Source organism: Muscardinus avellanarius, assembly GCF_963383645.1.
Source record: "Muscardinus avellanarius genome assembly, chromosome: 8".
Classification (NCBI taxonomy): domain Eukaryota; kingdom Metazoa; phylum Chordata; class Mammalia; order Rodentia; family Gliridae; genus Muscardinus; species Muscardinus avellanarius.
This window is the reverse complement of record NC_137794.1, coordinates 102,735,380-102,748,645: the sequence shown is the minus strand read 5'-3', so window position 1 is coordinate 102,748,645 and position 13,266 is coordinate 102,735,380. Positions and strand designations below refer to the sequence as shown.

The 13,266-nt window shown below is 46.2% G+C and overlaps 1 protein-coding gene across 1 annotated transcript in view; it reads right to left on the bottom strand.

Annotated features, from left to right (window-relative positions):
- MTHFD1L (methylenetetrahydrofolate dehydrogenase (NADP+ dependent) 1 like) overlaps nucleotides 1-13,266 on the bottom strand; it is a gene marked incomplete at both ends in the record, with an annotated part of 206,675 nt that overhangs the window by 164,242 nt on the left and 29,167 nt on the right. The window contains one exon of the mRNA XM_080700390.1: nucleotides 6,975-7,086. Within this exon, the coding sequence (XP_080556516.1) occupies nucleotides 6,975-7,086 (112 nt within the window). The remainder of the gene's footprint in view (nucleotides 1-6,974; nucleotides 7,087-13,266) is intronic.

Here is a 13,266-nt window from a genome sequence, read left to right as displayed (position 1 = left end):
ATGGACCCCGATGAGCTCCAAACTCAGAGTCAACAAATATCAAAAGAAGGGATGGATAAAGCGGCAATCTATTTGCAGGTCTGGGGATGGAACCCAGGGTCATTCTACCTCCGAGCTACACCCCAGCCCTGTTTTTTATTACTTATTTTGAAACAGGGTCTCACTGAGTTGCAAAGGGCCTCACTAAGTAGCTGAGGCTGTCCTCGAACCATGATCCTCCTGTCTCAGCCTCCCGAATGCTGGGATGACAAGTGTGCGCCACCACACCCGGCTCATTGTGTTGCTTTTGTAATCGAAATCAACGTAATCTTGAAACAGAATTTTAAAGTTCTGAATCCAAAGAATTTGAAGCATATAAAACTGGTAAATCAAAGAATCAGGAATACAGCTTAGTACATTTCAAGAATAAAAACACCTGAAAGGGGAAATGATTTCACCCCCTGCCTGTAGAGAGGCAAGACTCCGCCTGAAGGCTGTCCACAGCCCAGGCCTGGGGGACGTCTCAGGACCAGCGTGCAGCTGAGGTCCCATCCCAAACTACGCTGGGTCTTCCCACTTCCCGCTAAGCAAGTGAGCTCAACTCACGGTTTCTCCAGGGCCGAGGCAGTGAATCCCTTAAGAGACAACCTTTCATTTGTCATTTTTAAAAAAATAACTATCATTCTGTGATGGTAAAACTTAAGGCTAACGTGTTATCACGCTGCTCCTGGAAGTGAGAAGAGGCCCTTTCCTCACATGATCTATCTGACCACCCCGGGAAGTTTGCCAGCACAGAAAGTGAAGCGGGAGGACCCACCCAAACCCCGCGCTCTCCGCTGTACTGACAGCATCAGCGTTGATGCCATCTGGCCAAGGGCATCCTCCCAACAGCCAAGTGCTCCCTCCCAACCCACAGACCAAGCGCTTAAATATCTCTTCTTATTTGGATGGCAAGTTACTCTGAAAAGCTCATGTAGGAAGAGCTAAATTTAGGAAGAGCTAAAAATTAGAAATTACTCCAGATAAAACTTAAAACACACACACACACACACACACACGTTAGTTTTTCATTTAAATATATACACGGCTTTGTAGACTAAAGAGGCGACACCCAATAAATGAAATTAGTCTAAATCACTGAGTAAACGTTTGTGACACTGCTCTAAGAACTGACCTCCTACGTGCAATTATTTGAATTCACTGTCAAATGGCAGCATACAATTTTGGGGGGGAGTCCTAGGGATTGAGCTCAGGAGCATTCTAACTGTGAGACGTACCCACAGCCTTATTTTATTTTGAAATAGGGTCTCACTAAATTGCCAAGGTAGGCCTGAAATCTGTAATCCTCCTGTCGCAGCCTTCCAAGAACTTGGATTATAGGTATGTGCCACCATGCCCAGCTAATATAGAACTCTTCTATAAAACACACACACACACACACACACACACATATAATATGTGTAAGAAATGCTGAAAGGACTATAATTAAAATATTCGTACCAACATAAATCTGCAGGCCTTTTGAAACTACTGAAACCAAATTGAGAGGGAATTCAGGGCTGCATATCTGAAATAGTTTAAACCTTTTTGTGTGTGTGTGTGTGTGTGTGTGTGTGTGTGTGTGTGTGTGTGTGTCTCGGGATGGAACCCAGGGGCATTAAACCTCCGAGCTACACCCCTGCCCTATTTTTTATTCTTCATTTTGAAACTGGGTCTCACTGAGTTGCAGAGGGCCTCACTAGGTAGCTGAGGCTGTCCGCGAACCGCGATCCTCCGGTCTCAGCCTCCCAAATGCTGGGTTACAAGTGTGAGCCACCACGCCTGGGTGGTTTAAACCTATTAAAGATTTAAAAATGCATATTTGAAATGACTTAAACCTTTTAAAGAGTAAAAATCTAAATATATTGTACTGAGAACTAGTTAACACTTGAAAAGGAAAACTGCAATATATGGAAGAGATAGGTCCAAAATACTCAGGATTTCTAGGCAAAAAATAAGGGGAAGCCAGGAATAGATAAGAGTGAAATTTAGTATTCAAGTTCAGAAGTTATAAGCAGGTCCAATTTCTCGAAAGTTGCCTTCTTACGTATTCAGAAGATCATTGGACGTTCTCCTTCTTTAAGCATGCCTTTTCAAATCTACATGTAAACTCTGCTAAGCTGAAGTCTGAAAGTTATTTTGTGCTGGAGATGGGGCACCAGCGGAGTGGAGGGAGCGTGGGAGGGCGGGTGTGGACAGAGGCCCCGGGCAGTGGGTGTCCCCCCATCCACTCCTCCCAGCTGCCTGGGTTCCATTGAAGACCTGAGAACTCCAGTGATTTCCTCAGAGTCATATAATCTCTAGGTGCAATGCAATTAAGAGTTAAGGAAAAAAAGTGAGGATTGAACCTAGAGCCTTGCGCATGCTAGACAAGGGCTCTACCCTCAGTATACTTATTTATTAAAGTTACTTATCTATTTTTACTTATTGGTTTTACTTATTTAGTTGTTACCAGGATAGAGTGGAATTTTGAACCCAAGGTCCCTTGCCCACTCCACACTAAAATAGCTTAAAGTGATACTGTAAAAGAATTGAACCACAAGATTGCTGGGGTCGTTTGTTTTTTCTGGTACTGAGGATCGAACCCAGGAGTGTTCTACCTCCAAGGTGCATCCGTAGCCCTTTTTTATTTTTATTTTGAAACAGGGCTCACTAGGTTCGTGAGAATCTCGCTACTTTGCTAAGGCTGTCGTGCAGTCTCAGCCTCCTAAGGCTCGCGTTACAGGCATGCACCACCGCACCCTCAGGTCGCTGTTGTGACACTGTCCTCTGGGCCTGAGATATAAAACCAGCATCAGCCTCCTTGCCATTTGGAACGAGGCTTTACGCTTGGAGTGCTAAATGGTCTGCCTTAATGGAGATTCTGGTCTTTGCCAAGCAAGCTGTTACAAGATCACAGTACGCTTCGTTCATTTAAAATAAATTTTCAGTTTGATGTTATCCTACTTGTTTATTCTTGCTTTAATTTCCTGAGCTTTGGAGGTTTTGTTGAGAAAGTTACTGCCTGTGCCAATATGTTGTAGTGTTGAACCTATGCTCTCCTCTACTAACTTCACAGTCTCAGGTCTAATTTCTAAGTCTTTGATCCATCTTGAGTTGATTCCTGTGTTTGGTGAGATACAGGGGTTTAGATTCATCTTTTTACAAATGGTTAGTCAGTTCTCCCAGCACCACTTGTTGAAAAGGCTGTCCTTTCTCCAGCGTATGTGTTTGGCCCCTTTGTCAAACTAAAAAGTTTCTTCTCATCAAAGGAAACTATCAATAACCTAAAGAGGAAGCCTAAAGAATGGGAAAGGATCTTTACCAGCCACCATTCTGATAGGGGGCTAATATCCAGAATATACAAAGAGCTCAAAAGACTCTACACTCGCAAAACAAACAACCCAATCAAGAAATGGGCAAATGAACTAAATAGACACTTCACAAAAGAAGAGATACAAATGGCCAACAGATACATGAAAAGATGTTCTACATCACTGGCCATCAGGGAGATGCAAATCAAAACTACACTGAGATTCCATCTAACCCCAGTCAGAGTGGCAAGCATAAAGAAATCAAACAACAACAAATGCTGGTGAGGATGTGGGGAAAGAGGAACTCTTTTACACTGCTGGTGGGAGTGCAAACTAGTTCAGCCACTATGGAGATCTGTGTGGAGATTCCTAAGAAAGGTGGGAATAGATCCACCATATGATCCAGCTCTACCACTCCTGGGTATCTTTCCAAAGGGGTTGAATTCAGAGAAATACAGCAACATATGCATACCTATGTTCATAGCAGCACAGTTTTTAATAGCCAAAATATGGAACCAACCCAGATCTCCATCAACAGGTGAATGGATAGCAAAACTGTGGGAAATACACACAATGGAATTCTATTCAGCCATAAAGAAGAACAAAATTATATCATTTGCAAGAAGATGGAAAGCCCTGGAGAACATTATGTTAAGTGAGATCAGCCAAGCACAGAAGGAGAAGATACATATGTTTCCTCTAATATACCCAAACTAGGAAACACAAAGGATACCAGTGGGACTCCAGATAATGGAGGGGAAATACCAGCAAAGTTTGAATGGAAAGATAGGAGAGGAGGAAGGCTGATCTTGATTAATGAGGGTCTACATCTGAACATGTGTAAAATTATGAATAAGACATGGTTAACCTGGACAACCATTGGTGGGAGGGGGGAAGGGAAAACGGGGGCAGGGGAGAGAGGGCACCAAATAGAGTTTAAATGTATACTATTTATGTTCAATAAAAAATTGTTAAAAGAAAAAAAAATTAAAACTAAGACACAGAAGGCAAATGTATGGTTAAATCATCTATTAAAATTATTTTTGATTCTCAATACTGTGGGAAATAAACCTTTGGGCTAGAAATTAAAAAAAATTTTTTTCAGTAATAAAAAATAGAGTTATTCTTATAACTGGAAGACAACACTGATATTTTCCTATTTTAAAACACGTTCAAGCCGGGTGTGGTGGCTCGTGCTTGTGATATCAGCATTTGGGAGGCTGAGACAGGAGGATCATGGTTCAAGGACAGCCTCAGCTACTTAGTGAGGCCCTTTGCAACTCAGTGAGACCCTGTTTCAAACTTAAGAATAAGCCAGGCGTGGTGGCACATGCTTGTAATCCTTGCACTTGGGAGGCTGAGACAGGAGGATCACACAGGTTCGAAGCCAGCCTCAGCTACTTAGTGAGGCTCTCAGCAACTTAGTGAGACCTTGTTTCCAAATAAAGTATGTAATAGGGCTGGGAGTACAGCCCAGAGGTGGAAAGCCCTGGGTCCCACCCCCAGTACCACCCCCCCCAAAAAAAAAAATTAAGAATGAAAAATAGGGCTAGGGGGTGTAGTTTGAGGTAGAATGCCCCTGGGTTCTACTCTCACTCCCCCCCCCCCCGAAAAAAGCCCACGTTCAACGCACGTGACAGAGGAATGAACAGATAAAATGCATTAGGCCTTATTGTTTTCTGAGCACCATTTCTGGGCCATCAGCCATCAGGAAAATCTCTCCTAGGATTAGCTATTCAATAGCAGCCTCTGCAGAATGACCTCACCAGAGATGACATACGGCTACTTTGACATGGGGGAGGGGGAGGAAGCGCCCTGTGTCATTACGATGAGAATAAAAAATTTGATTATTAAATGTTGCCTTCACCCAGCCACAAGTGTATTAAAAATTTTCCTTCTGGTCTCAAGTTTAAACACAAGCGCTCTGTTTAGGAAGCCTACTCATTTGTTGAAAGTGGCAAGATTATCAAGAAAAGAGGTAAAGACAATCTTTCTCTAACTTAGTCCTAGTTTCAATTTTTCATAGGCATCCAACTTGGACCGTGTAGAAATGTTACGCTGTTATAAGGAACACTGGGAAAACGTTTGTCCAGCCAATCAGCAGAGCACAGAGCATCCTGCCCCAACAGCTGCCTGCCACCAGCCCTGTGGCTCAGCTCAGGGAAACATCTCTGCATGTGCAGCTAACTTAAAACTACAACTGGCTGGGTGTGGTGGTGCACACCTGTAGTCCTAGTACTTGGGAGGCGGAGTCAGGAGGATCACAGGCTAGAGGACAGCCTCAGGAAGCAGTGAGGCTCTCACCAACCTATCGAGACTCTGTTTCCAAGTAAGAAGTAAAATTGGGCTGGGGGTACAGCTCGAAGGTAGAACACCTCTGGGTTCAATCCTCAGTACCACCCAAAATAAATAAATAAATAAAATAAAACAACAATTGGAATATATCTGAATCTTGTACTCTCAAAATTCAGTAGTTATGGAGCATGCATTGTGTGTCTCGCAGTATTTTAGGCACTGGGCATTCAAAACTCAAAAATAAAACGACTACAATGGGAATCGGATAAATTTAAAACAAACTGACTGCAATTCGTTTACTGACAGAATCTTTAAATAAGAATAAAATGTTTTAGGTGGGTACGGTGGCACACATCCGGAATCCCAGTATTTGGGAGGTTGAGACAGGAGAATTGTAGGTTCAAGGTCAGGTTCAGCAACTTAGTAAGACTCTGTTTGAAGATAGAAAAAATAAAACAGAGCTGGGGGTGTAGCTCAGAAGCAGGCCATCGCTAGGTTCAATTACCAGAATCACCAAAAAAAAAAAAAAAAAAAAAAAAAAAGCTTTGGCTTTTTATGGCCCTCCCCCCATGATGGCATCAAAACCTAACATTTTTAGGAATTACTTTTTCAAAAATAAGGGTCCTATCTGGGTGTTGTGGCGCACGCCTGTCATCCCAGCACTTGGGAGGCTGAGACAGGAGGATTGCGCAGGTTCGAAGCCAACCTTGGCTATTTAGTGAGGCTCTCAGCAACTCAGTGAGACCTGGTTTTCAAAACAAAATACAAAATAGGTCTGGGAATATAGCCCAGAGGTAGGAGGCCCCTGGGTTCCATCCCCAGTTCCACCATCCAAAGAAACAAACAAACAAAAAGAATAATAATAAATAAAAATAAAAATAAGGGTCCTATTAAAAATAAGGCAGTTTGACTAAGTAAAACATGTCACTTTTTTATTTTATTTATGTATTTATTTGTTTGTTTATTTATTTATTTATTTTGGTGGTACTGGGAATGGAACCCAGGGCCTTCTACCTCGGGCCTATACTCCCATACCTATTTTATATTTTATTTGGAAACAGGGTCTCTTAAGCCAGCTGAGAATGGCTTGGAACCTGTGCGACCCTCCTGTCTCAGCCTCCCAAGCGCGGGGATTACAAGCGTGCGCCACCACGCCCGGCCATATGTCCCTTTTAAATAGAGTGTAAGGATATTCCCAAAAGAACACCGAAGTAGATTTTCCTCTCTCCCTCCAGGATTGTGTCCAAACTGTTCCAAGTAGAAACGAAAGCCCAGCAACTCAGGAAGACCCTCTTGTGAATGCGTGGGGCCGCGTTTCTCCCAGCTTGACCTGCCTGAACCATCGCCTCTTCTCCCCTGCAGACCTACCTGACAGGAAGTCGTGGAAGAGGTTGAGAACAGTCGTCTCTGGCTGGATCCACGTAAGGGGAATGTCTTCCGGCTTCGGTGAGCCCAAGACCACAATGTCAGCCTCCTGAAGCTAAAAGGAAAAGGAAGAGACCACACACTTTAATCTGCAGCTTCAAGACGACGTGATCGACTACTGACAGCAAATGGCTTCAACGTGACGGACGACAGTCCCCGGCCCAGAGCCGTGTTCCCAACGGCAGACCTGGACGGGAGCATCTGACTAGTTCCTTTATAAAGAAAACATTACTAACGCATCCTACAAAGAAAAGAAAGCTTCAAAGACGTGTTCAGCACAGTCACTCCAGCACGCAAGCTAGGTGATTAATATTGAGGGCCTTTTCTCACCACTCAGGGCACAGCAAGGAAAGGGATGGAGCCTTGCTGCTGGCTGCAGGAGGCAGACGGGAGTGCGGACGTGGGCGGCATCCTGACCCATGAGTTAGCTTAGGGGGGAAGCAGGGGCTGCGGGGGGCAGCCACGGGGAGGTCTGACCAGCGTGGAGCTGGCCTGGGCAGCAGCGGCCTCCAAATGAGCCCCCAATGGGACTCCTACCACATCCACGGGAGGACTGTCTGGAGCAGAAGAAAGAATCTCGTGTTCCTGGAGACCCTGACTAACCTCTCGACAAATCCCCCCCTTTGTTTTTTCTGAGAAAGAGGAAGGACTACCACCACTGCTAAAAACAGCCAGCACGTGTATCCTGTGCGAACCTTGGTAATTTAGTCCTGGGGGATCCTGCCTCATAGGAAGGTCGCATCTAGAAGGAGGCAAAGAGTTCGGCTTTGACCTCACACGAACGACGGCCTGCCCAGGTACCACGGAGGAACAGGTGATTCCAAGCTGGGTCTGTGCATGGAGAAGGAGGTGAGTGTGTGCGGGGCGCGAGAACTAAGGCTGCATGGTCAGCTGGGCCCACAGAGCCTTACCGGGTGCCCCGACTCTGTGGGATTGGCACTATTTTCCAAGCTGACTTGGTAGACAGGGAAACTGAGGCCCACAGAGCTTAAGTGACTCTGTGGCATGTCCTGTTTCTACTCGTCCACCAGGTCTTGGAGCTAGCCATGACACATAGATTCCAAAATGGGCGATCCCACCGCCCAGGGGTGGGGGCTGGAACCAAATACCATGTTTAGATCCATGCACATGTGTCACCGTATCTTTCTATTTATTCACTTAAAGAAGGGTGATTTCAAGCCGGACGTGGTGACGCACGCTTGTAATCCCCGCGCTTGGGAGGAGGAGACAGGAGGATTGCGCTGGTTAAGAGACTCTGTTTCCAAATTAAAAAAAATATATAAAATAGGTCTGGGAGTGTAGCCCGGAGGTACAAGGGCTTCCAGGAACCCCAGTACCACACACACACAAAAAAATTATAATAATAAAATAAAAAAGAAGGGTGATTTCTGGGAAGGAGGGAGGGCTGAGTAATTTTTTTTTTTAAAGCTATATAAGTTTGGAAACCTATGTAAAATACAGAGAGGAGAGCAGCCTGCCTGTGTCTCTCCAGGGCGAACAGTCGGGCCTCTGCCGCTTTCTCTAAAGATGTCATGGCTGTGCAACTGACTGCTGAGTCTCTAGGATCAGACACTTAGGAAGAGGAAAAAAATAAATAAAAACCAACCAAACGCTCCAACACCACAGCCACGCTCACGCACCAGCCACACTGCACACAACTGCATGCCCGTGCACTCGTGTGGTCTCTGCTCGGTTAAGCGGAGCCCTGAAGACCGAGAATTCTGAACTCTGCACGAGAGGATACATGAGCTGATGTCGTTTTTTGGGAGGGTGGGCAAAAAACCTGGGGATTGAACCCTGGGTCTTGTACCTGCGAGGCAAGTACTCTACCACAGAGCAGCATCCCCAGCCACTGCTGACGTCTTTTAGAAATACTGGAACAAGAGGTGGTAATGGGGGCACACATGCACAGCAGTGTCACCAGGTTCACAAGCAAAGAAGCCAGGATCAAGGGAGCTCACACCCCCATAGAAGGGGATGGGATGACAACTTAACCGCGTGTCTTTTCACAGAGCCAACGAGCACCAACTTTGACAAGGCAACACACAGAAATGATTCAGTCAATATGATCGTACTAAAAGGGAAAACCTCCGCTGCTGTTCAGGACCAAAGCCTGTTATACCGCTGGAAGTCGACAGAGACGCTGAAAAGATGTTGCAGAGAATCTACGGATTGATCACATACAAAAGGAAAGGAAGCTAAGTGTGGTAGTGCATGCCTCTAATCCCAATACTTGGGAGGCTGATACAGGAGGATTGCAGATTCGAGGCCACCCTCGACAACTTAGTGAGACTCTGTTTCAAAATTAAGAAAAAAAATCTGAGCCGGGTATGATAGCTCACACTTATAATCCCAGCATTTGGGAGGCTGAGACAGGAGGATCGTGGTCTGTGGACAGCTTCAGCTGCTTAATGAGGCCCTTTCCAACTCGGTGGGACCATGGAGGTAGAATGCCTCTGGGATCCATCCCCAGTACTACAAGGAAAAAAAAAAGGGAAAGTCTGGGGGTGTAGCTAAAAGGCAAAATGTCCCTGGGTTCAATTTCTAGTACCAAAAAAAAAAAAAAAAGGAAATCCCTACCTACTGAAACATTTGCCTAAATAATCGTTATTTTTCTACCATGCTGTAATGATACTAAACACACTGAGAAGCCTGCAATCTGTACCTTCAGCGACTTAGTCCATTCAACCTGCACACGATCTCTCGAGATGAGGGAAAAGCAGCTGACTTCTGAGTGATGTTATATTTGGGGGGAGGGTGTTCTGGTAGGAAGAGGATTTTAAACATCTGTTTAAAAAATGTTTTTCTTCATTTCCATGCACAATGGTCATAAATTCCACCACAGTAATCCTCAAAAGAAAGGCAAATGTTTAAGGCTGGCTGCCGATCAGCAGACAGGAGACCCCACTTTGCCAGGTCTTCATGCACAAAGAAGCAAAACCAGAGCGTGTGAACACACCTATAAAATAGGTGCCCGTGAACTGAAACCTCACTCTGGAAAAAGCCAGGGCTCACAGGTTCACACGAGCCCCCTAAGAACACTTCGGCTCCTCCACGTGGTACCTTATATCCAACCTGTTCTTCTCATTACCTATAAATCTCGGGATCTCATTCCGACCCCTTAACTCCGTACCTACACAGCACTCTAAAGTGGGCGGTGCTAATAAGCAAGCCCGGAGCAGTTACCACCACAGAGAAAAGACAAAAAAATCTCCTCCCTCTGCATTGGTCACTTCATAGATGCTAATTCTTTCTGGAAAGAAAAAGTGCTTGATGCTTAAAGCAATAAATCACCCGCTGAGGACGAAGGAAGATTTTAATGATCTCAAGCTCCAGGAGAATATCGTCTCCCTGGCTGTTCCTTTTCCCACAGGGGAGAGGCCCTGGCCAGAGCTTGGCTTGAAACTTAACCTCGTAACAAAATATTGCTTTCTCCGAGGAGACGGGGTAGGGTAGCTTAAAATGAACCACCCACTCCCCAGGCAGAGGCCCAAATGTTAAAACAATAGCAAGACACAGACACGCAGACATTCATGTGGAGAATGCGGGGTGCCTCCGCACTCAGTCAGAGGAGGAAGAAGATTCTTCTCCAAGTTTCTCAGGGAGTGGTGAGGGAAGGAGAGATGTGGTGTGGGAAGGTTTACACAATGCTGTGCTTTTGTGTTTAGCAAACACAATGAACTGAAAAAGGTTTGAACTAGAGCAAGGAGGGCCCCATCCCTTTGGCTACAGGAAGACTTTTTCTCCTGCTATCTGTGTTTCAAAAAGCACAGGCAAGAGTCTCGGGTGTGAGGCTTGTATATGGGCGTCAAAAGCTAGAACTGGCTGAAAAAAAGATTACATAGAGAGGGAGGGGGAGGGAGAAGTGGGTTTTGTAGGTCTAAACATCGCAGGTTTAGAGGCCAACCTCTGCAATTCTGCAATTTAGCAAGACCCTCAACCATGCAGCAAGACCTTGTTTCGAAGTAAAAATAAAATGGGGCAAGCCGGGCGTGGTGGCGCACGCTTGTAATCCCAGCATTCGGGAGGCTGAGACCGGAGGATCGTGGTTCACAGACAGCCTCAGCTACTTAGTGAGGCCCTCCGCAACCCAGTGAGACCCTGCTTCAAAATAAAGAATAAAATATAGGTCAGGGGTGTAGGTCAGAGGCAGAATGGCCCTGGCTTCCATCCCCACGACCACACACACAAAAATGGGCTGAGGATGTAGCTCAGAAGTAAAACACCTCTGGGCTCCATCCCCGACACACACACGGGCAGGGGTGAGGGGGTGAGAGGCCCAGGAGTCAGGAGAGCAGGAAGGGGTGTTCCATGCAGGCTCAGGGAAAGGAGTTTCTCGGTCAACAGTGGACTACCCAGTGGTCAAGCAAAATAAAAGCAAAAAGATACCCGCTGGCAATGAGGAAGCCGCCTGCAGCTTCGCTGCGGCCGGCACACATCCTTCCCCTTGAGCATGCGCTGCCTGTACGTGGAGATGCCACTGAGGCAAAATTTTTATACGCAGAATCCCTGTTGAGTCATCACTTTTCACACTTGGAATAACACTGTTACTTGAAATGAACTGAACATCCACCCTCAGGTTATTGTTCTGAGGCTGTGGCTCCAGACCCACGTTCTCCTGAAACCTTCGGCGTACGGCAGAACGGGGCACCGGGCCGCTGCGAGGCCGCTCCGGCATGAGGCCGCCCGGCCGTTCAGCTGTTTCCACTCGGATGCTGTAATGCTCTGGCAAGGTAAGAGGAAGGCAAGCGCAGCCAGAGGTATTTCCCCCACCTCGTGCCCACCCAGTGATCTCATTCTGGGAGAATCTGTTCCTTCCAGGAATTGAGTGCGTTTCTGTTTCTCGGCTCTCATGTGTGTCAGTAACATAGATTATTGGCTGGCAAAATTATAAGATTCCTCTTCGGGTTATTTCATAAATCAGAAAGGCTATGGGCCACATGCACGACTGGGAATTCCGATTACAGCATCTGCCCACCAAATCCTTCCCCAAAGGATCATGGCTGACCTTCCCTTTTCTAGAGGTTTCTAAGTTCAGCCCTTACACCATTTCTCAACTGCTCAGTGTGTGAGAAGAGAGTATCCAAGATCCTTAGAAATGTCCAAAATGCTCTAAGAGACAGTTACTCTCTCTTCAAGGGAACTTGGTACTTTCAAAGTTAGAACAGACAGCCGGGCGTGGTGGCGCACGCTTGTCATCCCCGCGCTTGGGAGGCAGAGACAAGAGGATCGCGCAGGTTCCAAGCCAGCGGCGCGCGCTGGCTTAGGAGACCCTGTTTCCAAATAAAAATATAAAAATAGGTCTGGGAGTGTAGCCTGGAGGTAGAAGGGCTTCCAGGAACCAATGTACCACAAAAAAAAAAAAAGAAAAGAAAAGAAAAAGAAAAAAAGAAAAGACAAAGTTAGAACAGACAATAGAGGGAAACAACATCAAATCTATTACTGGGCGTACTCTGGATGATTCCCCCAAATAATCCCTCTCCTCACTCTCTAGGGAAAAAAATTTAAAAGTGGATGGGGAGGGAGGAAGGGGGGGAGAGAGTCTTCCTTTATGTGATTAAAAACCCAGAACCATGGAGCCCGAAAAGGAGGAAATGGTCCAGTTACGGTTCCCAGAGGCCGATAAGCCACGCGGCGGTCACAGGGGAGCGGCCGGCCTCGGGACGTGTGCTGAAGCTGCCAGCCACATGCTTTAACACATGCGCCGCGTTCACGTTCGTGTGATTCGATGTTGCTGTGGGAATGAAGCTTCGCGGTCCTGACACTTCTGCGTTCCAGTTCTGAACCCCCCACGGCACACGTTCAGATCAGATTTCTGCGTTCCACTTCTTTGGAAGAGCGTTCTGGGCCTCGGCTGCTCCCCTGAGACAGAGGAATCCAGGCACGGTGGGAGGGACGGTACAGGCGGAGCCACCCCTGGCTTCCAGGGCAGACCGCCCCCTACCTGCCATGGCGAGGGCATCGCTATGCTCTAGTGAACATAATACCCAGTTCTCAAAATTGTAGCATGAATAACGTACAAAACAGTCTTGGAAATGAAATTTCCACATAAATAGGAAGTGCCTTATTATTACAGGTTATACGTAAGACCTTCTCTCTTAAAGATTCAAATTCGTGGTTTTTTCTTTCTTTCTTTTAGTACATTCTGCCCCGGAGCTACGTCCCCAGCCCCTTTTATTTTAAAACAGGGCCTTATGAAGTTGCTAAGGATCTTACTAAGTTGCTGAGGTTGGCT